Source organism: Pseudochaenichthys georgianus, chromosome 21 (assembly GCF_902827115.2).
Source record: "Pseudochaenichthys georgianus chromosome 21, fPseGeo1.2, whole genome shotgun sequence".
In the NCBI taxonomy this organism is placed as follows: domain Eukaryota; kingdom Metazoa; phylum Chordata; class Actinopteri; order Perciformes; family Channichthyidae; genus Pseudochaenichthys; species Pseudochaenichthys georgianus.
This window is the reverse complement of record NC_047523.1, coordinates 2481364-2503359: the sequence shown is the minus strand read 5'-3', so window position 1 is coordinate 2503359 and position 21996 is coordinate 2481364. Positions and strand designations below refer to the sequence as shown.

The 21996-nt window shown below is 43.4% G+C and overlaps 2 protein-coding genes across 2 annotated transcripts in view; one reads left to right on the top strand and one right to left on the bottom strand.

Moving 5' to 3' along the window:
* Positions 1 to 2099, top strand: part of wdr75 (WD repeat domain 75) — a 36923-nt gene extending 34824 nt beyond the window's left edge. Inside the window, exons 19-21 of the mRNA XM_034110046.2 lie at positions 480 to 617; positions 728 to 819; positions 1151 to 2099. Of these exons, the coding sequence (XP_033965937.1) occupies positions 480 to 617; positions 728 to 819; positions 1151 to 1340 (420 nt within the window). The 3' untranslated portion in view covers positions 1341 to 2099. The remainder of the gene's footprint in view (positions 1 to 479; positions 618 to 727; positions 820 to 1150) is intronic.
* An 8164-nt stretch (positions 2100 to 10263) lies between these two features.
* Positions 10264 to 21760, bottom strand: slc40a1 (solute carrier family 40 member 1). The gene is made up of 8 exons (XM_034109376.2): positions 21456 to 21760; positions 21294 to 21361; positions 20800 to 20959; positions 20339 to 20454; positions 16459 to 16585; positions 15924 to 16169; positions 13597 to 14223; positions 10264 to 12832 (listed from the first exon to the last, which is right to left on the bottom strand). The coding sequence occupies exons 1-8, from the start codon at positions 21487 to 21489 to the stop codon at positions 12516 to 12518; spliced, it is 1695 nt and encodes a 564-aa protein (XP_033965267.1). The 5' UTR covers positions 21490 to 21760; the 3' UTR covers positions 10264 to 12515.
* Between the last annotated feature and the right edge of the window lie 236 nt (positions 21761 to 21996).

The following is a 21996-nucleotide window of genomic DNA, read 5'->3' as shown; positions in this document are numbered from 1 at the left end:
TTTGACCAGGTTAGTGAGTGCGGTGTAGAGGTCACACTATGCCAAATTAAACTTGTATATACCGGTACATGCTATACCTTGCTATCCCCGCAACCTCCGTTCCAGCTGAGAGGGTCTTCTCTACAGCTGGCCTGATTGTGAATCGCCTCCACACATGAAAGCTGTAGGCCTATAGCTGTCAAACTGTGATGTATGTATTTCTAAAAAATGATTGAAAAAAAATTGGGTAATTTTTTTTTACCATTTTCTTTTTTATAGGATATGTACATTTCGGTTAACCGGTTAACCGTTTTTTGGGGGGTCGAATATTCGAATATAAAATTGCTTTCAAATTCCCATCCCTACTACAAAGCGGGATCTGTTTGGTACTTTGAGCAAAACACTTCAGAGACATGTTTTGTATAGATGCAGCCCTATAATGTAGTGTTCAAATAAAGCATAATAGGTGAGCTTTAATACCAACATTTTCTGTCTTCTAGCTTGTGGTGGATGACAGTGTTGCCATGACGCCCTTCTACCTGTTGCTGGGGAAACATCGCCGACAGGAGACTGAAGACGCAGTGAGCAGCAGCCTGTCCTCTGACACTGTGCCTCAGAGCTCTGCTGCCATCAAACAGGTCTGCAGTTCAGCGCCGCGTGTCCACTCGGTGTCCTGCAACTTCACCTTCTATGATTGCAGGTCTTTGTTTTTTTGAAGCGCACTAAAGAGAGCTTTCTTTGTTTTCAGCTGCTGCAGACCCCGGCTCACGTCATGCCCTCCACCTCTTACCTCTGCTCCATGTTTGTGCAGTCCCTGCTCATCTCCGTCACAGACACCAGGTCAGAGATCCACTTAAATATTCCTAAATAATTAAACACAACTGAAGCACTGAATGATTATTTGGGTATTTTTAGGATGTTAATGTTGATTGAGAATATTGATTGAAAAACAAATCCTCTTTGAGCAAAGAGGATTTGTTTGTCCCTGACCTCAGCACCGTGGATCTAATGTCGGCACGAGTTGACAAAACGCTGCTTGAATTCATGCTTGGCACGATTCAGCAACTCCAGGGTCTTTCTAAAATGTTGTACTTGGGTAAATGTGGACTCTTGTTTATCTCTGAAGATATGTAGTCGTGTTGACGTTTAATTTGTGAACTTTTGGTCCCAGGGAGGAAAATAAACATGCAGAGGAGAAAATGGATAGCGAGAGGGAGGAAGAGGATTCAGAGGAGGAAATGGAACCCAGCGACCCGAGACCACAACAGGCCTCCGACGCCTGTTCTCTGACCAAAGCCCAGCTCAGGGAGCTGAGGAGGGTCAGGAAACAGGACCACAGCTGGAGTGCCGGCTTCCTGTAATGAGCACGAGCCTGCTCAGAGACACTCGCAGACACGCTGCCTGTAGAACGTTTTATTGTTACTCCATTAAATCCGAATGCATCCAGGCAGTAGGACATATTTTGGCAAGAACAAAACCGAAATATCTGATTGCATAAGTATTCACTCCTTTAGAAGCATTAACAGGTGTTCTGTTCAACAGGTTTTTGGTTTCATATTTGTATTAAGAAAACATTAGTTTAACAAAATGAATCGGTCAATAACTAGGTAACATCACAAATACAATCCTATGAGATGGAGAAGAGGTGGGGATCATGGGTGGACTGTGGACTGCATCGAGGTCTGGACTCTGCCTCTCACAATGTTGACAGCGGTGCAGCTTTGACTGTTGGACTTGTCACCCATATAGTCTCGGACTATTCACAGTTGTGATGCTTGCAAACATCGCTTTTGTAATCAGCTCCCAGGCACTTGCTTACTTAACAAAAACATAACTTTTTAATGCCGTGCCTTAATTAAACCCCATTTCCCCTCATGCGTATTCAAACTACTGGCTGCACCAGTATACATGTGTCGCTGTAAAGGGTTGAATACTTATGTAATTATTTATTTAGAACTTTTTTTTTCTTCTTTCACTGGGATGTTTTCTGTGGGTTTTGTAAACATATCATGTCCACTGTGATTCTTTGACCAAATCAGAGAAAGGTGATCACTTTCTATTAGCACTGTTTGTATTCAAACACATTTTCTATAAATGTAATAAAAAGATGCATTCATAAAGCTTTCTTTCTCGTCCATGACTTTCCACCCTCGTGTATGTGATGTCATTCAGAGGGAAGGGTGCTCTTTAATGACAATTCACAGCCTGTTTTATAAGTTAGCTGTGACACACAGTCGGACTGCTGCTCTCAAAACAATTAGGATCAGGTATTGACGTTAAATGAATTTAATAAAAAAAAACAATGCATAATTATTACATATTGTTTGAATTGACGCCCTGAAATTCATTCCATGGTATTGCAGCTTCTGTTGGGTTCTTGGAAATCTTCCACATAAGCTATTGTGCTATAAAGTCAGGTCGGACTCTTGAGTAACATCTTAAAGTCCTGAGTAAGCTGTACCAGAGGAGAAGGTCACGTTTAGTGTCCATGATTGGATAAGAATGCGCACTTTCATCTCAGCATGTTTCAGTTCCTCTGTATCAGGCGCTCCGACGCTAAGCTTCCCACCACGAGGACGGATCCATCGTGCCCCGTCACCATCTCTGCGTTTGACAAGCTTTGAGCTTTGGTGGTCAAACTAGGTCACTTTATATGCTTATCAAGTCCTAAAATGTTCATCTGTCACTTTTAACTTGAGTTTATTGATCTAATTTGTCATAGTACACTTTACTTGTCCTGAAATGTGCCTTAGGGTGAAAAAGAAACCTAATAACCAAACCCTACAACTTCTTTATTCACTACCTACTTACATTTTCCACTGAGCAAGGCACCACACTCGGCAACAGATCAACTGAAATATGAATAAATAACAGATTATCCCAGGTTCTGGGATTAAAGCTAGAATTTCTGTGGCAGTTTTTTTTATTGGCTCCACTTTATTCCTATACTAGCATCAGCCAATGTAGCCTGAAATGGCTAGTTTAAGGCAGAGATGAGGAGCGGTAACAGGCTGACTGTCTTGTTTTTTTTATTATAAACCCATACATATTTTTCTGTCTCCAAGACCCAACTGACACAGACTCAAGTGACATCCTTCCCTTGAAGCCACAAAAAGGTTTCATATGCTGTTTCATATAGTTCTACCCAACACCTTTGAGATACATTGACATGTAAAATCCGCAGGTTAGCTAGCATGGCCACTCATGAAACTGCGGTATCAGTGATTTACTGCACTATTTCTTGGCTGGGTGTAGTGACTTCCAGGTGTCTTGTCATGGTGAGATAATCAGGCAATCAGACTCCTGGAAGTGAGTCAGCAATCTAAACGTGGTTAACTTGTGTGTTAAATGTGCCGTATAGCCTATGTTACATGACTGACTTGTGATGTTGAGCAATGCCTGAGCTTCTAACACCTGACTCCCTATCAGCAATTGTGTCAGTTAAACATTATTTCTGATATCACCTTTGACATTACATATGTCCACTCATATGTTGATAAAAGTATTCAAAACTAGAAAAATATCCCTCTAAGGAACATTTAGAACAGATAAAAAATGTGCGATTAATCGCGATTAACTATGGACAATCATGCGATTAAATATTTTAATCGACTGACGGCCCTAATTCTCTCACCTCCTAATTTCACCTGAATATCGTAACTATCATAGTTAAGTCGATGATGCTCCAGGGTGCCATGGGGGAAAGTAACATTGCAGTCAAAATGATGTTTCTCTATAACGACCTTGTTGCCAATCTGTGTCTGCGCTGTAACTGTTGGCTGATGATGATTCTCCTCTGCAGGACCTAATGACATTCACCACCAAGGCGGAGGAAGACCGCCTGCTGGCCTCCAGTCGACAGGTACACACACCTGAGCACAAACATCATGATTGGACTCCTCAGGATGTTACATGTTTAGCTCTTTGCTCTGAACTCAGTTCCTCAGGCTTGACAGTCTGAAGATCACAAAACTTAAACAATGGAATCTGAGAGCTGGACTCATGCCTGTTCAGGCGTAACTTCAAGTCTTCTTCAAAGAGGAAGAGTGAGAAGCCAGATCATTCTTTTTCCTAAAGTTACAGGCTCTGTCCAATAAATGAGCTATCTGTGGGTCAATGGAGACTTTTCTAAACTGTGTGGCCACACCCTCATGCCACGTGCCACACCTGTAAGGGAGCCTGGAGGGACCCCTGAGAGACACGCCTCCAGATCACTGAGGGATCTTTTAGATATTAAAGGGCACCTTTTATGCAAAATGCACTTTTTAATAATAATAATAATAATTCCTTACATTTATTATAGCGCTTTTCCAGATGCTCAAAGCGCTTTTTGATGTCTTTTATACATAAATGTGTCCCCGGTGCGTCAGGAGACTTAAAATAAAATACAACCCTCTCTCTTTTCTCCTTACCCACATCTCTAAAAACGGAGGTACAACGGAGCCGTGCACATATGCTGCGTTTTTTTTGTAGCTGTGTCTTTAGTTGTAAAATGATGCGCGCCACAGTTTCCACGCTGCGAGGCTCCTGTCAGGCGCTGTTATTAAAGAGGTGGAGGGAGAGTCCTCTCTGATAACTACATCTCAGTGAGTTAAAGGACTCTGTGTTTCGATTACCTTTAGATTAAGTAGTGGGTCTCAAACGGTTTGGTAATCATTTATGTAAACAAGTATTTCCAAATCACACTTTTATATGATCGTTATAAAAAAACAAGAGAATAACAGGTATGAAATAATTCCAACTCATACTATAGGACAGTAACACAAGAATACAGGTTAAAAGGGGAGTGATTTGTAAAATATGCATAAAGGAAAAGTAAATCTGTTTCCAGTTCTGTTTCATCTGGGTGCTGAGAGAGGTATCCATAGATGTAGTCCCTAATGTTGCTCTCAAAGTGCAGCAGATTGATGCATTTAACTTCAACATTTAAAAAATCTTCTTCCCGGCCCCCCCTAGAGGAGGTGAGGTCCACCTTCTGCCCACACCCCCTGTCAAATTGTCCCACCCACATTGAGGATGCTTCCTACGCCCATGCATGACAACATTACTAAAATGTGGGCTGGCTTTACGTTGAATTCCAGGCTACGTTCCGCCCCAACCTAACCTATCAGAAACAATGCTCGACGTGTTTGGAAGTAATAGGGTCTGTGTTTACATTAGCAAGCATCGCTAACACTCAGAGCTAACTCTGTACTGGAGAGAGTATGTGTAAAGAAGCCGTATATAAAAGGTAGTGTCCTTGTGGTACACCTGTGAGAGAGAAAGCATTTGAGCTCCATACTGTTTCAGAAATAATCCTTGATGGCGTTTCATCACGGCAGCGTTTAGCTGAGTTTCTGCTGGGAGACAGCCTTCTCTTCACAGAGCTCACTGCTTGCATGGGGACGCTCCAAAGGGGCGTGGCCAGCAGCAGCTTGGTTACATTTAAAGGGCCAGACCTAGAATCAGCACTTTAGTAACAGGGCTGAAATAGAGGTGTATGAGCAGAGTTGGTTAACGCGTTACTGTAATAATATTACTTTTGTCGGTAACCGCGTAGTTACTTTTATAATTCAGTAATCCCACTACAGTTACTAACATTGCCCGACACGCGACAGTTAGCCTACTGACATAAAGAATGACTAGATTCTCCCTTTGACAGACGAGAGGGATTTCTGCCGCAGGTTTATATTTACGTAACATTAGCGCGACTTGCACGTCCAGTGCGTCAACATGGCTGAGTCAACAGCGATTACTTTCGAGAGGGGTGGAGGTCTGCCCATTATATTGAGTTTGTCCGAAGAAAGGACAGGAATGTGACGGTGAGGTGCAAACTGTGTCCAGGCCAGAAGCTTTTATCCACTGCTGCAAACACAACGTCAAACCCCAACAAGCACTTGCAAAGACAACATGCTAACGTGAAGCTAATAGCTAAGGAGGACCTCCGAATCCAGAGAGAGGATGTCGAGTAAAGTAACTTTTTACTAGTACTTTAGGTGCGCCGCATTTGCCCTTCAGATGAGGCTCCCTCCGCAAAATGAAGCCCCCTCCACAGTCTGGGTGATCTGCCTGTAGGGAGGGTGGCCCTGCGAGTAAAGTAGCGCGTTTGTAATATATTACTTGTTTTGAGTAACGACCCCATCTCTGGGTATGAGGCATGCTACAAAGTAGGGATGGGAACGATTAATCGAATATTCGAAATTATTCAGGAATTCAAATACGAGTTATGAATATTTTTTTATTTATTTGTGAGGGATGCCTAAGTTGATTACATATTATCAAATTGAACAATTCAATATATACGACGGTGCCATAGCTAAATGTGTGACGTCTAAAGGTGTGTTTTGCTCCGCTCACGGCCCCTCACAGCGGGCAGAGCTGCAGGTGCTGATCTCTCTCTCTCGTGTCCGGTTATACTTCACTCGCGTTTATGTCCAGATCCATCAGATCTAGCTGGTTCTAGCCAATGACATGGCTGCTGCCCCTCCCTACACGCAGATCACGCAGACTCAACCCTCATCTTAGGCCCAAATGTGGCGCAAATGGGTCGTTGCGAGGTTCCGGCGCTAACAGTTCATGAGCGTGCTCCCCCGCCCCCTGTCAACACTCGCGACACATGAGTGGCCAGCCTAAACAACAATAAGCGCTGCTTGGCAACCGTGTGTGGCGGCAAAGTACATAGACATTTTGACAGGAGAGATTTAGTTTTGCTGGTATTCAACATATTTTACCAGTCATAGTCCGGTAATTATTTACACTCCAAGAAGAGTCCTACACAGACATGGAGGAAAAGGAGTAATGTGTGGAAATATTTTGACCAGGTTAGTGAGTGCGGTGTAGAGGTCACACTATGCCAAATTAAACTTGTATATACCGGTACATGCTATACCTTGCTATCCCCGCAACCTCCGTTCCAGCTGAGAGGGTCTTCTCTACAGCTGGCCTGATTGTGAATCGCCTCCACACATGAAAGCTGTAGGCCTATAGCTGTCAAACTGTGATGTATGTATTTCTAAAAAATGATTGAAAAAAAATTGGGTAATTTTTTTTTACCATTTTCTTTTTTATAGGATATGTACATTTCGGTTAACCGGTTAACCGTTTTTTGGGGGGTCGAATATTCGAATATAAAATTGCTTTCAAATTCCCATCCCTGCCTCTCACAATGTTGACAGCGGTGCAGCTTTGACTGTTGGACTTGTCACCCATATAGTCTCGGACTATTCACAGTTGTGATGCTTGCAAACATCGCTTTTGTAATCAGCTCCCAGGCACTTGCTTACTTAACAAAAACATAACTTTTTAATGCCGTGCCTTAATTAAACCCCATTTCCCCTCATGCGTATTCAAACTACTGGCTGCACCAGTATACATGTGTCGCTGTAAAGGGTTGAATACTTATGTAATTATTTATTTAGAACTTTTTTTTTCTTCTTTCACTGGGATGTTTTCTGTGGGTTTTGTAAACATATCATGTCCACTGTGATTCTTTGACCAAATCAGAGAAAGGTGATCACTTTCTATTAGCACTGTTTGTATTCAAACACATTTTCTATAAATGTAATAAAAAGATGCATTCATAAAGCTTTCTTTCTCGTCCATGACTTTCCACCCTCGTGTATGTGATGTCATTCAGAGGGAAGGGTGCTCTTTAATGACAATTCACAGCCTGTTTTATAAGTTAGCTGTGACACACAGTCGGACTGCTGCTCTCAAAACAATTAGGATCAGGTATTGACGTTAAATGAATTTAATAAAAAAAAACAATGCATAATTATTACATATTGTTTGAATTGACGCCCTGAAATTCATTCCATGGTATTGCAGCTTCTGTTGGGTTCTTGGAAATCTTCCACATAAGCTATTGTGCTATAAAGTCAGGTCGGACTCTTGAGTAACATCTTAAAGTCCTGAGTAAGCTGTACCAGAGGAGAAGGTCACGTTTAGTGTCCATGATTGGATAAGAATGCGCACTTTCATCTCAGCATGTTTCAGTTCCTCTGTATCAGGCGCTCCGACGCTAAGCTTCCCACCACGAGGACGGATCCATCGTGCCCCGTCACCATCTCTGCGTTTGACAAGCTTTGAGCTTTGGTGGTCAAACTAGGTCACTTTATATGCTTATCAAGTCCTAAAATGTTCATCTGTCACTTTTAACTTGAGTTTATTGATCTAATTTGTCATAGTACACTTTACTTGTCCTGAAATGTGCCTTAGGGTGAAAAAGAAACCTAATAACCAAACCCTACAACTTCTTTATTCACTACCTACTTACATTTTCCACTGAGCAAGGCACCACACTCGGCAACAGATCAACTGAAATATGAATAAATAACAGATTATCCCAGGTTCTGGGATTAAAGCTAGAATTTCTGTGGCAGTTTTTTTTATTGGCTCCACTTTATTCCTATACTAGCATCAGCCAATGTAGCCTGAAATGGCTAGTTTAAGGCAGAGATGAGGAGCGGTAACAGGCTGACTGTCTTGTTTTTTTTATTATAAACCCATACATATTTTTCTGTCTCCAAGACCCAACTGACACAGACTCAAGTGACATCCTTCCCTTGAAGCCACAAAAAGGTTTCATATGCTGTTTCATATAGTTCTACCCAACACCTTTGAGATACATTGACATGTAAAATCCGCAGGTTAGCTAGCATGGCCACTCATGAAACTGCGGTATCAGTGATTTACTGCACTATTTCTTGGCTGGGTGTAGTGACTTCCAGGTGTCTTGTCATGGTGAGATAATCAGGCAATCAGACTCCTGGAAGTGAGTCAGCAATCTAAACGTGGTTAACTTGTGTGTTAAATGTGCCGTATAGCCTATGTTACATGACTGACTTGTGATGTTGAGCAATGCCTGAGCTTCTAACACCTGACTCCCTATCAGCAATTGTGTCAGTTAAACATTATTTCTGATATCACCTTTGACATTACAGTTAAAAGCTTTTCATGGGAGTTCCGGATTCAAAGAAACAAGTGAACACGAGGCCTTGACATAAAGTTCTGACCAAACATGCACATGAGAATCTTCCTTCCTGTGAATGATCAAAGATCAGAGTTTACTAGAGATGTGGCACATGGAAGATATTTCCACTGTGCGCACTTGTCGAGTTCCTGTCTGTAGCCAATGGACTAGTCAGCTTTCTTTTCCCTCTCAAACATGCGGTTCTTCAAAAACCAACGGGGGCCAAAATGGCTTCTGTAAGGTGTTGAAGGTTGAAACTGACTAACCCTGCAGTCTTTAAAACAAAACATGCTAAGTCTACAACACAGTGCATTTCATACCTACTGCAGATTATGCTCTTAAATCTAGTCAGTCAAAGTACATTTAGAGTCTAAATTATTTAAAACAAAACAGGATATGCACAAGGGGGGGGCCAAGTGCCCCCCTAACACTGACCTCTGACCCCCCCTGTTGCCCCCCTAACAATGACATTTTTTTTTTTTTAATGTATATTTTCTGGCACTCGGTTTGCCAAAAAACGCAGGATTTTGTTGCTGTAATGTGAGATTGTGCAGACACCCTTATGTAAAGTAGAGATGTAACTGTTCATTGCCTTTATTTTTATATAAATATGGTGTTAGTGCAAACATTGCACTATAACTTAAGCTGAAGCTAACAGTAATAACTATAAGATATATCTGAAATAAATAAGTGTACTGAAACAAATACCAATAACTGTATAACATTGTCTTCTTATGCGCAATTACTTCATACTGTCTAGTTCTCTTTTTCGTCCTGCATTTATTGTGCCCCCCTCAGAAAATAACTGCCCCCCCCAGTCAAATTGGTCTAGAACCGCCACTGGATATATGCATGTAAAGCAGTAAGGTGCTGCTGGACAGATCACGATATGAATTGTTAGTACAAAGTTGTATTTTCTTGAAGCTCCTACAGACATCATTCCTCATTTGCTTTGTGCTCTCGCTTTTTTTGTTCTTTAAAGGCTGTTGAAAGCTGAGATGTTTGGGTATCAAATATCTGATGCTGGGACATTTAAGACTCAAACAGACTATTATATTGATGAGCTTCTGGACTGATTAGCAGTGCTTTGGTGTTCCATAAACCTTTCAGTGGTAGAAACTCCCAAAATGCTCACGGTTCAGATATACACACAGAAATGAACACAACATGCTGAGTCTTCTGACTCTTAAAAGCACTGTTTGTCGTTCAGGAAGTCCAGATCATCCAGCTCAGCTTAGTCGGGCCCCTGGAAGAAAGGCATTCTGGGGAAGAATTAGCAGTTAACTGCTGTGGTATGTGACCTCACTCTCACATACACACACACCCACACACAGTTGTGAAGGTTTTCTTTATTTAGGAGATCTGATGCATTACAAGCAGTACCAACGACCTTGGAGTGCGATCATTACATAAAAATGATTCTTACTGATTTCATGCTATTCTATTCAACTACAATAACACTGAAATACTGTATATATAAAAAAGAGAAATATATGTATATAATCACATTAAAGCAGTATTTTACAGATGCATTCAAATGAAAGAAAGTAAATGCTTTATGCACACATTTTATAAATCTTTAAAAAAAAAATCTTGCAGAGGTGTATAAAAACATGTAAAAAAAGGTCAGCATTTCCAGACAACAGTAAACACAATATATATATATATATATATATATATTTAGCATTTTCTAATGTATATTTATATTGACTGACCAATATAGTTATTTACATAAAAACTTGAGAACAATGTCAATGCGAGATATTCCTGAATCAGCCGCAGCAAGCTGTGTTGATAGAGCTGGTTCCATGCACCTGCAGACGCGCTGACTCAGCATCTGCAGCTGAAGAGGCCTTCTGTTCTCCTGCTCGCTGCCTCTGGTTCCAACACCAATATTTCTCCACATCATTACCCAAATCCTGCCTAGACTTTTCACTGGTAGGGTGCGGCCGGTCTGGAAGACGCCACTCGTGTGCGTTTAACAGCTGTCAAGGCTCATTTACAATAAGGCAGCGGGAATCAGAGGTGGAGAGGAACTAGTGTCAGCTCAGGTCAATTCACCTATTAAAGAAACGTTGAATTCAAAAGCAGTCCAGTGCTCGGCTAGTGTTGGAAAGCTCAGCTCGATATTGCTGTCAGTATGACTGTATTATCACTATCCTGTATTGGTCATAGGTATCTACTGAGGCCAGCCGGTTAGTAAACGCTACAACAGTAGTCTCTCTTGAAAGCTACTTTCCACATGTCTGAGATTTCAGATTTTCAGTTGTTCTTTTACAAAATCCCCTCACCAGAGAAGAGGTATGCACAGCGCCACACACCTTCAGAAGAACTACTGAAGTGAATGTTCGAGTTAGGCCAACGATGTTAACTGTCCGAACTCAAGCATGAAGCTGGCAGCGATACGGCGGCTGAGCGTTGGCTGACTGTGTGGGGGTGTCTGAGCACACTGACAGGGAGACATAGGTGATTCAAACAGATCGTGCGGGGGTTAATGGGTCAGGACTTCAGCCTTGTGCAAAAATATTGATCAAATGCCTGATCACGCTCTCGGGGTAACGACAGATGTCAATCACTTAAAGTGCCTGTGTAACAACAATCACGATTGAAAGATTACTCGAGAGAAAATAACAATTAAAAAGGTGACACTATTAATGTAAACTATCTGAAATGTAATTACAATCTCAGAGCAGGTCAGACATATCCAGGGTGTATGGAAGCGTTCAAGAGGCCACACCTCTCCTCTCCCCTGAAGTAAAGCATGTGTTGGAATGCTGCAGACAGATCTGCTTTCCCTCACTTCCTTCTATGCCACATTTTGACTTTGGTAACTGAGAGAGCTGTTGACAAGGATGCATAGGATTATTATTATTACTTATGGCACAACAAAATACTGATGACACGATAATTATAAAAAAACACCATCTGCATGTCCTGAATAAATACAGCTGACTGCAGAAGTACACAGAAGTATTAAAGAGACAAGATCCACAGCCTGCTCGTCATCCAAGAACATGGAAGCTAGGCTATCGAAGACACAGCTACAGCACCAATGAAGTCACTGAGAAGCAAAGTGTCAGACAACGAGGGGGGGGCCTTCTCCCCTCAGGGGTCTCATGCCGATATGGCCCCCTTTAATCTGAGAGGCAAAGTGTATGATGGCATGAGTGAAAGCTCTTCCCTGCAACACTCCTTCCTTCTGCGTTCCAGCAGTTAGCACCTGTGCAGGGCGATGCAAGCTGGCAAGGACACTGCTTTACAGTCCTCTGATTTGTTAACAGCACCCACTTTTGGGTCGCGAGCCTCGAAGTGATGGATCCCTGTTTGACAGTACACGTGTGTATCCACGAGCAGGGACCCCACATAATCCAAAGGTTTACTAAAGAATACTTTTCTATGACTGTTAGCTTTCTACTCACCTCCTTCTACTAATGATTAATGGCTACAGTATGCATAGCATGTTAAGTTACCTTTCTATGGTTAGCATTGTGCTAGCTCCAAGCTAAGATGTTAGTTTGGTACGATGCAGCAGAGGTACGGTTAGGTTTGAGAGATATGTACCCAGGACAGAGTGTCTTCAGTGGGGTTAGACGGTGGTGGGAAGGGAGGCGCTCTCCACCTCCTCCACCTTCTGCTCCGGGGAGCAGCAGAGGAAGAGGCGGCTGCCCAGGCTCTTGAAGGCAAATCCAAAGTACATGACGTGACCCATGGCCACGAAGGACACAGAGATGATGACGAGCAGGCCGAAAGCCTCTGGGTTGGGGGCCAGAATCACCATGATGAAGTGCAGCAGGTCTAAGAGGTAGTTCATGGAGTTCTGGACGCCGTTGATCACGCCGCGCTCCGACTCCATCACATTCTCCTGGATGAGCTGGGTCACGGTCAGGTCAAAAGACCACAGGCCTGTGGGGACAGAGCGACAGTCAGCAGGGCTAAGCTCTTTACAGCCCCCTGTCAGCACTTTAGCAGCGCAGAAGCTGCTGCTGCAGCAATTACCACACAACCATTGGAAGCAAAGGTCGCCCATATTGCTCTGACACATCTGTAGCTTTGTGTGAAGAAGTCCAACCTGCGGACCAGCATGACTCACCGTTAAGAAGTCATCATTTAGGAAACAGGAAGTGAACACTACAAAGTTTTCATGGACACTGAAATACCTACACACAATTTCCTTTCGAATAAAACAATAAAAGCAATAATATGCACCATGTACTACACAGGTAGCGATGATCACTGGGGATCATAATCACTGCAAGGGAACATCTGTAAAGCTGCCTCCTTCCTGTCATATCGGGATATGAGAGATCAGTTTATGAGAAACACAAATCAAATCATCTATGGTTTTGTAATAAAGAACACAATTGGACCTATAATGTTCACTGTTTGAGTACTACCAGTCTGATACGGAGAATCCTTCAGGTGCAAGGACACAAATAAATAAACTACAATTAAAGTATATTTATGATGTGGAGTAACTCTACTGATGCAAGACCATGTGCGTGCACGTGTTCTTACACTACAACACGTTCATTCAATGAATGAGCACTTTCACCCCTCCCCACCATTCTTCTATTGTTTGTTTGTGCATTTTCTATGTCTTTATTTGTGTATTTGAAAATATATAATTGAATTTCAATGACAAATAAAAGGGGAGCTGTTATACTCACCAATTCTAGCAGCGATGACTCCAGCAAACAGAAGGCTGACAGATATGTAGGACTGCAGCTCTTCAGCGGGGGCAGCAGTGGTGGCGTTGACTGCAGTGAGGAGGCTGGTGAGGGAGTGCTCGGCCTCAGGCAGCACCGTCTCCCCCATCAGGTGGGAGTATATGTCCTCGAAAGGCGAAACGCTGAGGTCGAGGGGGCTCCCGGGAGCAAAGACGGAGACCACACACAGTATGAGGCAGGACAGCTGGGCCGTGCCGGAGATGAAGCCTGTGCGGATAAGGCCGCACTTCTTGCGGACCCAGGTGAAGGCGACGGTGCCGCAGATGCCCGCTACAGCCGAGGCCCCCATCAGCAGGCTGAGCACGGAGCCGTTGAGGCCCTGCGTGTAGGCGTAGCCCGTGGTGATGCAGTCGAAGCCGAGCACCGTCATGTAGAGGAAGGACAGGGACATGCCGGCGAGGAAGATGTTCTGGTTGTAGTAGGACACCCAGCCGGCCCTCAGGGTGCGCAGCGGCTCGCTCACCTGGTAGCAGCAGCTGCGCTGCTTTGGGGCCCCGGGCTTCACCATGGAGGCTTCAATCATCAGCGGCTGGGAGGACTCCTCCGGACTCTGGCCATTCTCCAGTTCTGAGGAGAGGACACAGGAGAGCTGCAGCTGAATCACCACACAGGACAACACTCTCTTGAGATACTTGGTACGGAAAATAAATACCAGTGCAAGGCTGCACAAACTACCTCAGAGGTAAAGACTTCCAGCTACGCATAAGGGAATACTTAAGTAGCTTACTTAAGGGCAAACACTAGGAAATCAAAGGGTTTTCCCTGAAAACATCCTAAGGGCTTTAAGATGTTTGTTTTTATAAAAAAAAAATCTAAGACATCCTTAAAGGGGACATAATATATCATGCTATATTTGAAACATATATTGTAGGTCTATATATATATATATATTGTAAGTAAATATAGTTTTTTTTTCTAAATACCAAACAGATCCTGCATTTTAGCCATGCCTCATTTCGCTCTATTTGCTCTTTCCAGCGCTGTTTTTGCAGGGGGCTGATTCTGTGAGCTGCAGCTGACCACGCCCCCTGCTGCTGACCACGCCCCCCTGCAGCTGACCACGCCTCCCTGCAGGAGAGGGGAGGTGCTCTGAGATCAGCTGCTAGGCTGCAGCGGGGAGAAGAGGGGGAGAAAAAGAGATCTCCGTCCTCCGTGTTTTATTCTTATAGAAGTAAGAAGAGAAGTAACAGGGCAGAAACCCTCCGTTTTACGCAGCGGTCCAGACATAGACATCAACCGGCGACACGTATTCAGTGTGCAGTTACTTTGGCATTAGGGCAGGGATATAGATACTCTCCAAGGTCTGACATAATGAATTGTGCTACTGTTAAAGCAAGCAATGATGTTTTCAAATCTGTAATCAAAAAGCTCCTCAAAAACACTATAGAAGCAGTTCCTGCCGTTGTTACGTCAGTTCAAACAGTAACAACGGACTATTTTTCTTAGCGGATGCATGTCAATTTAAATCAATACAACTATTTTTTAAATCAATAAAATAATTTTCTAAATCCATAAAAGCATTTAAATTAATATTGAGAGTCATGTCGTTACTGTGTCGAGAATGTGGCCGTGTAATAAGCGGGATAATGTGCACATTGTATAATGTGCCTTCATGCCGATCCAGATCCCTCCGCCTCGCGTCGGGCTCCTGATCAGCTGTCGGTGCTCTTTTCCCCATAATGACCCGTCGCTGCACATTATCCCTTACATGTGATTATATAGAGTCATTATTCATTTGTTTTAAAGCAGGAGGCGCAAAGGCTTGCCTCGGGGGGAGAAAAAGAGCCACAGCGGAGAATAAACAGAAGGGCAACCATGGCAACCATGCAAGGGAAGTCTTCTTCGCTGCTTTTGTGGCAGACTACAGCGCCACTTACAGGCCTGGCATATGTACTACAGCGTCTCCAGCGCTTTCGAGCAGCAATGGCCGGCCGTGGCCCAACCTCTCATTCCCCTGATAGGTGGAGAATTGACCACTAAGCGGAGCACCACTTTACTGATGTCAGTAAAGTGTTCAAATCTGGATCAGTCTGTCTCAGATCCGTTGCAGCCCCTTTTTTAGAGATTTGGTTACGGAGGAAAAGAGAGAGGGTTGTGTTTCTGACACTTGGTGAGTTCCCTGACACACCGGGGACACATGTTCATATATAAAAGACGTACAAGAGTGCATTTTGCATGACAGGTCCCCTTTAAATAAAATGCAAGGGCTACCTTAGCCTAAGTGGTTTTACAATGGTTCAAATACCACACAAGGTTCCTGCAGCTACCTTTGGGGGGGCTGAGCGGTTTGAGCTCCTGCTGCTGCTCTTTCTGTCCGCCCTTCATGGACAATGCCGGCGTCTTCTGGTAGACCGTCCACAGCAGCGCGTACTCCACACACATGGAGCACAGGTTCCAGCCTGCGATGAAGCCGCAGCCAATGAAAGGAGAGCCGAAGGCCATTATCTGACCCACCAGCATGGGGGCCAGGATGTTGGTCAGCTGGTCGATAATCCGTACGGTGGCATTCATGTCTGTTTAGTACAAGAGAGTTTCCATACAGCTGATTTAACACACATCAAGTTGGACATTCATATAACAGCAGGTTTGATTGATGGTCATAGCACAGCAAGAGGATACAGGTCATCAGGTTCATGGAGGTTATTCAAATCTTTGGAATAGTTTATAACAATCAGGAGAAACTGCAGGGACATAAAGGGTAAAACAGACAGTGAGCCGATATCTGGGGTCAAAGTCTGCTCACTGAAGTCATCTGATAACCGGTCACATGAGGTTGGGTGATAAGCCGGCAGAAACACTGACCTGCCAGCGTGCTGCTGTCCTGCCCCGCAACCACCACCACCCAGTCCCTCTGGATGGTGATGGCCGTGGCCGTGCTGGCTAGGTTTGCAATGTTGGCGACGCTGATCACCAGAATGTAGCACGTGGTCTAAAAAGAAAAAGAGGATATTTTTATGTTTTCTATTACATTTGATTAATATCTGGTCAGTATGAAACAAACACATATCATTAATATATACAGCATGGTCTGTATTGCTAATACCACAAACTATTAAAAACACATGAGAGCTGCACTGGATTCTTTCATTACCATGGAAACACTAGTTCTCCTTTTGACTCAATTCCACACACACTCTCCTGCTCTCTAAGTAGACTCTGTAATGCTGTACTTCTTGAGCGCTCGGTCTCTAAGTACACTCTGTAATGCTGTACTTCTTGAGCGCTTGGTCTCTAAGTACACTCTTTAATGCTGTACTTCTTGAGCGCTTGGTCTCTAAGTAGACTCTGTAATGCTGTACTTCTTGAGCGCTCGGTCTCTAAGTACACTCTGTAATGCTGTACTTCTTGAGCGCTCGGTCTCTAAGTAGACTCTGTAATGCTGTACTTCTTGAGCGCTCGGTCTCTAAGTACACTCTGTAATGCTGTACTTCTTGAGCGCTTGGTCTCTAAGTAGACTCTGTAATGCTGTACTTCTTGAGCGCTCGATCTCTAAGTACACTCTTTAATGCTGTACTTCTTGAGCGCTCGGTCTCTAAGTACACTCTGTAATGCTGTACTTCTTGAGCGCTTGGTCTCTAAGTAGACTCTGTAATGCTGTACTTCTTGAGCGCTCGGTCTCTAAGTAGACTCTTTAATGCTGTACTTCTTGAGCGCTCGGTCTCTAAGTACACTCTGTAATGCTGTACTTCTTGAGCGCTCGGTCTCTAAGTACACTCTGTAATGCTGTACTTCTTGAGCGCTTGGTCTCTAAGTAGACTCTGTAATGCTGTACTTCTTGAGCGCTCGGTCTCTAAGTAGACTCTGTAATGCTGTACTTCTTGAGCGCTTGGTCTCTAAGTAGACTCTGTAATGCTGTACTTCTTGAGCGCTCGGTCTCTAAGTACACTCTTTAATGCTGTACTTCTTGAGCGCTTGGTCTCTAAGTAGACTCTGTAATGCTGTACTTCTTGAGCGCTCGGTCTCTAAGTAGACTCTGTAATGCTGTACTTCTTGAGCGCTCGGTCTCTAAGTACACTCTGTAATGCTGTACTTCTTGAGCGCTTGGTCTCTAAGTAGACTCTGTAATGCTGTACTTCTTGAGCGCTTGGTCTCTAAGTAGACTCTGTAATGCTGTACTTCTTGAGCGCTCGGTCTCTAAGTACACTCTTTAATGCTGTACTTCTTGAGCGCTCGGTCTCTAAGTACACTCTTTAATGCTGTACTTCTTGAGCGCTCTGTCTCTAAGTACACTCTGTAATGCTGTACTTCTTGAGCGCTTGGTCTCTAAGTAGACTCGGTAATGCTGTACTTCTTGAGCGCTTGGTCTCTAAGTAGACTCTTTAATGCTGTACTTCTTGAGCGCTCGGTCTCTAAGTACACTCTGTAATGCTGTACTTATTGAGCGCTCGGTCTCTAAGTAGACTCTGTAATGCTGTACTTCTTGAGCGCTTGGTCTCTAAGTAGACTCTGTAATGCTGTACTTCTTGAGCGCTCGGTCTCTAAGTAGACTCTGTAATGCTGTACTTCTTGAGCGCTCGGTCTCTAAGTAGACTCTGTAATGCTGTACTTCTTGAGCGCTCGGTCTCTAAGTACACTCTGTAATGCTGTACTTCTTGAGCGCTCGGTCTCTAAGTACACTCTTTAATGCTGTACTTCTTGAGCGCTCGGTCTCTAAGTAGACTCTTTAATGCTGTACTTCTTGAGCGCTCGGTCTCTAAGTACACTCTGTAATGCTGTACTTCTTGAGCGCTTGGTCTCTAAGTACACTCTTTAATGCTGTACTTCTTGAGCGCTCGGTCTCTAAGTAGACTCTTTGATGCTGTACTTCTTGAGCGCTCGGTCTCTAAGTAGACTCTGTAATGCTGTACTTCTTGAGCGCTCGGTCTCTAAGTACACTCTTTAATGCTGTACTTCTTGAGCGCTCGATCTCTAAGTACACTCTTTAATGCTGTACTTCTTGAGCGCTCGGTCTCTAAGTACACTCTGTAATGCTGTACTTCTTGAGCGCTCGGTCTCTAAGTAGACTCTGTAATGCTGTACTTCTTGAGCGCTCGGTCTCTAAGTACACTCTTTAATGCTGTACTTCTTGAGCGCTACTACTATCACATGTCATCTGTAATGTAAAGAGGAATCAATAACTATCTATATAACCCACTGTGAACAATAGCTGCTGATAAAAAAGGAGCACAACAGCTAATTGAATATTTGACCTCCACCGCTGCAGTATTAAAGAAACTGTGACAACATTGTGAGCAAGCTGCTCGGGTCAGAAACAGCAGAAATGTTTCAACAGGCCGGGCCACATTTCTCCCTCCGTCATGTGACGGGTCTTGAAGAACCTGCTGACTACACACAGCCTTCAACTGCACACTCAATCTCCTGTTTCACACTCCTCCACACACACACATCCCTCTGAACGCTCTCACATGGCTGAAATCCCTTCTTTCTCCGGGAAGTCCTACAGAAAGAGGGCCGCACCGAAGACATTCTGGGCAACAGAAAGGCGTTTGTTTCGACCGGACACCGCGACAGCTCTGCAGTCAGGTCTTTGTGTGGAGGCAGATCTCAGGACACATAGTTCAACAAGTGTAAACAAGACCGTCCTTATCCACACACACACACACACACACACACACACACACACACACACACACACACACACACACACACACACACACACACACACACACACACACACACACACACACACACACACACACACACACACACACACACACACACACACACACACACACACACACACACACACTTCAGAAGATGACCTCCCAGGCATCACATGTCTGTAACATTACCTCATTATTTAGGATTCTTTACAAAGCTCTGTTTTTGGTTAAAAAAAAGTTCAGGTTCAGCAATGATTGAATAAAATGATGTTTTTACATTTCCAACATTGCTTTTACATTCAGTTTATTTATTTGCAATACTGTCAATTATACAGTTACAGTATAAAATAATGACTACAAAGTTTGTTTAGTGTTTAAACTGATGACATGGATGTTCTGGGACCACTACGGTTAGATTAGTTTAATGAATGATTTGGTTCGTGTTTTAGATGAATATGTTTTTTTGTCTAATATATGAACTCTTTCTAATTCTAGAAGTGTTAGTAATATGTGTTAATAATATCTATTGTATTTAGTTACTATTCAGTGTCTGGGACCCTATACTAAAGCTTCAGATCGTTTTTTGCGTGCCCCATTTCACACATCTCCATTATGTCAACAATTTCACTTTTAAACTGTTTGTGAATTAAATGAATTCAATACAAGCAATATTTAAGACGTAGAAATTAATTTGTTTTTTTGTGCTTGAATTTCCCTTTTTTACGTACATTCATCAGATTTGTATTGCCAACGAAATTGTGGAACTGCAAGAGTATCCTGTACACCCTGATCTAAGTTCTTTGATACAGCAATAACAACAGTCATTAAAAGGACGACTTTTTGAGTGGAACAGTTAAAGGTCTTCTGGAAGTTACCTACAATCATTTGCTCATCAGTCAAAGCTCTTCAGGTGCTCATAAAATCACATGGAGCCATATCAGTAAAAGAAAGCAACGTTCAATCCCAGGGTCAGAGTGTTGTACTTGAGGTAAAAAGGTTCAAAAAGCTTTCGGTTGAAAGCCCGATCAGATGTGACTGAAACAGTGTGAGTGTTAGAAACAGCACAGGCGGGACCTTACCAGAATCCATCCATTGTAAAGCTCCACAAGCTGTTCTTTGAACTGGAAAACAACCATGAGGAGGATCCCACACACGATAACACAACTGTTCTGGACGAGCAGCGAAGTCTGGGCCACTGTGGAAACACCACGACGGACATTAGGGACAGAAACCTGATCGAAGACAACAGATGTCTGTCTGATGTTGCGCTTCAGCAAGATGCTTGGCTGCATTTCACACTCCCTTATCTAATCTAATAGTGGCACATTTCTCTGAATAAACATGGGACAAGAGGTGCATTTAACTGTGAACATGGGTAAGGGGGGTAATAGCTCATGTTCACACTGTATACAACACTGTAATGCCAGTCCCTTTGAAAGTGCTGTATCAGGATAAGACCTGAAAAGACTTTTGGCATTTTCTCCTGCACCCTTATGTTACAACACCCCCTAAATCTTCCCTTTGATTTGTGCCGTCTTACCTTTAAGTCTGGGATTTTTGTCAACCCAGTCCCCAATGATGGCCCCCAGCAGCAGCACGGAGCCGGCCACCACCAGCCCGTACACGGCCGTGAGCAGCAGGCTGTTCCCGTACAGCTCCACCAGGAACACCGCCACGGCAAAGTTCCACATTCGGTCCCCCTGGAAAGTTAGATCCTGGTTATTTTAAGTCGATGCTGATTTTTAATAAGAGATGCAGGTTCGGGCTGATAATAATCCTCTCTGTTTTCAACAGCCTCTTCACCTTCTTGTGCAGCGATTTGTATTGTGTTGTGAGCGAAACAGGGAAAACATGTCATTTTGTAATGACAGGTATAATGGCACAATACAACAATTACACATTCATGTTGGATTACATTGGGTTGGACACAGAAACGCTACATATACCTGTCATCATGAGAATAAACATATGATGGAGTGTCTTTTAAATAGACAATAATGTGATGTGAATTGTCATATTGTGTGTCTCTCTTACCCATGTAGACAGGGCATGTCCCATGTAAATAAGGAATTTGGCTGAAGTGAAGAAGTCCCGGACAGACTCTGAGGATAGAATAAAGACGTTATCCATCCTCTCCAGGCATGTAAGGTGTGAGGGAATATGTTGTCATAAAGAGTGCAATGAAACATAACCTACCACAGCATGTCTTCTTGGGTCCAGAGTTATCCATGGTAAAGCTGTATGAATGGCAGAAATGACCGAGTGAATATGGACGCTGTCTTCTCTTTGTGATTAGTGGTGGACCGCGGCTACAGCTGGGTCTCACTGTCAGCGACAAAAAGACACGGCGTTTCTCCCTTTTCCTCCTTTCCAAACTTAGCTATCACTGTAGCTGAAGTCGGAAATAAATAGTTGTATAGGCTAAACGGCCGGTTGATCGCTCGAGCACACGATTAACATCTGAAGAGCCCCGCTCCGCCGACGGTTAGGTGAGTGGTGCTCTCTCTGTTTACCTCCCGCTTATACTCACGCGACATGTTGGGGGGCGGGAGCTCAAGTGAGAAAAAGGGCACTTCCCATAATCATTAAAGAAAAATGTTTTAAAACAAAAAGTTAAATATAGTTGCACTTCTCTGACTTACTGACCAATTTATTTGAATACCTTCACACTCACGCAATTGTTTAATTGCAATTGAAGCATTGTTCAACAGAATTCTACAAAAATAATCAGCTAACA

Excerpts from the sequence above, each read along its gene's own strand:
- slc40a1 (XM_034109376.2), bottom strand. The coding sequence starts at position 21,489 with ATGGATAACTCTGGACCCAAGAAGACATGCTGTG. Across the intron at positions 20,960-21,293 it reads GACATGCCCTGTCTACATGG|GGGGACCGAATGTGGAACTT; the intron begins GTAAGAGAGACA and ends CTAACTTTCCAG. Across the intron at positions 16,586-20,338 it reads TTTACAATGGATGGATTCTG|ACCACGTGCTACATTCTGGT; the intron begins GTAAGGTCCCGC and ends TTTTCTTTTTAG.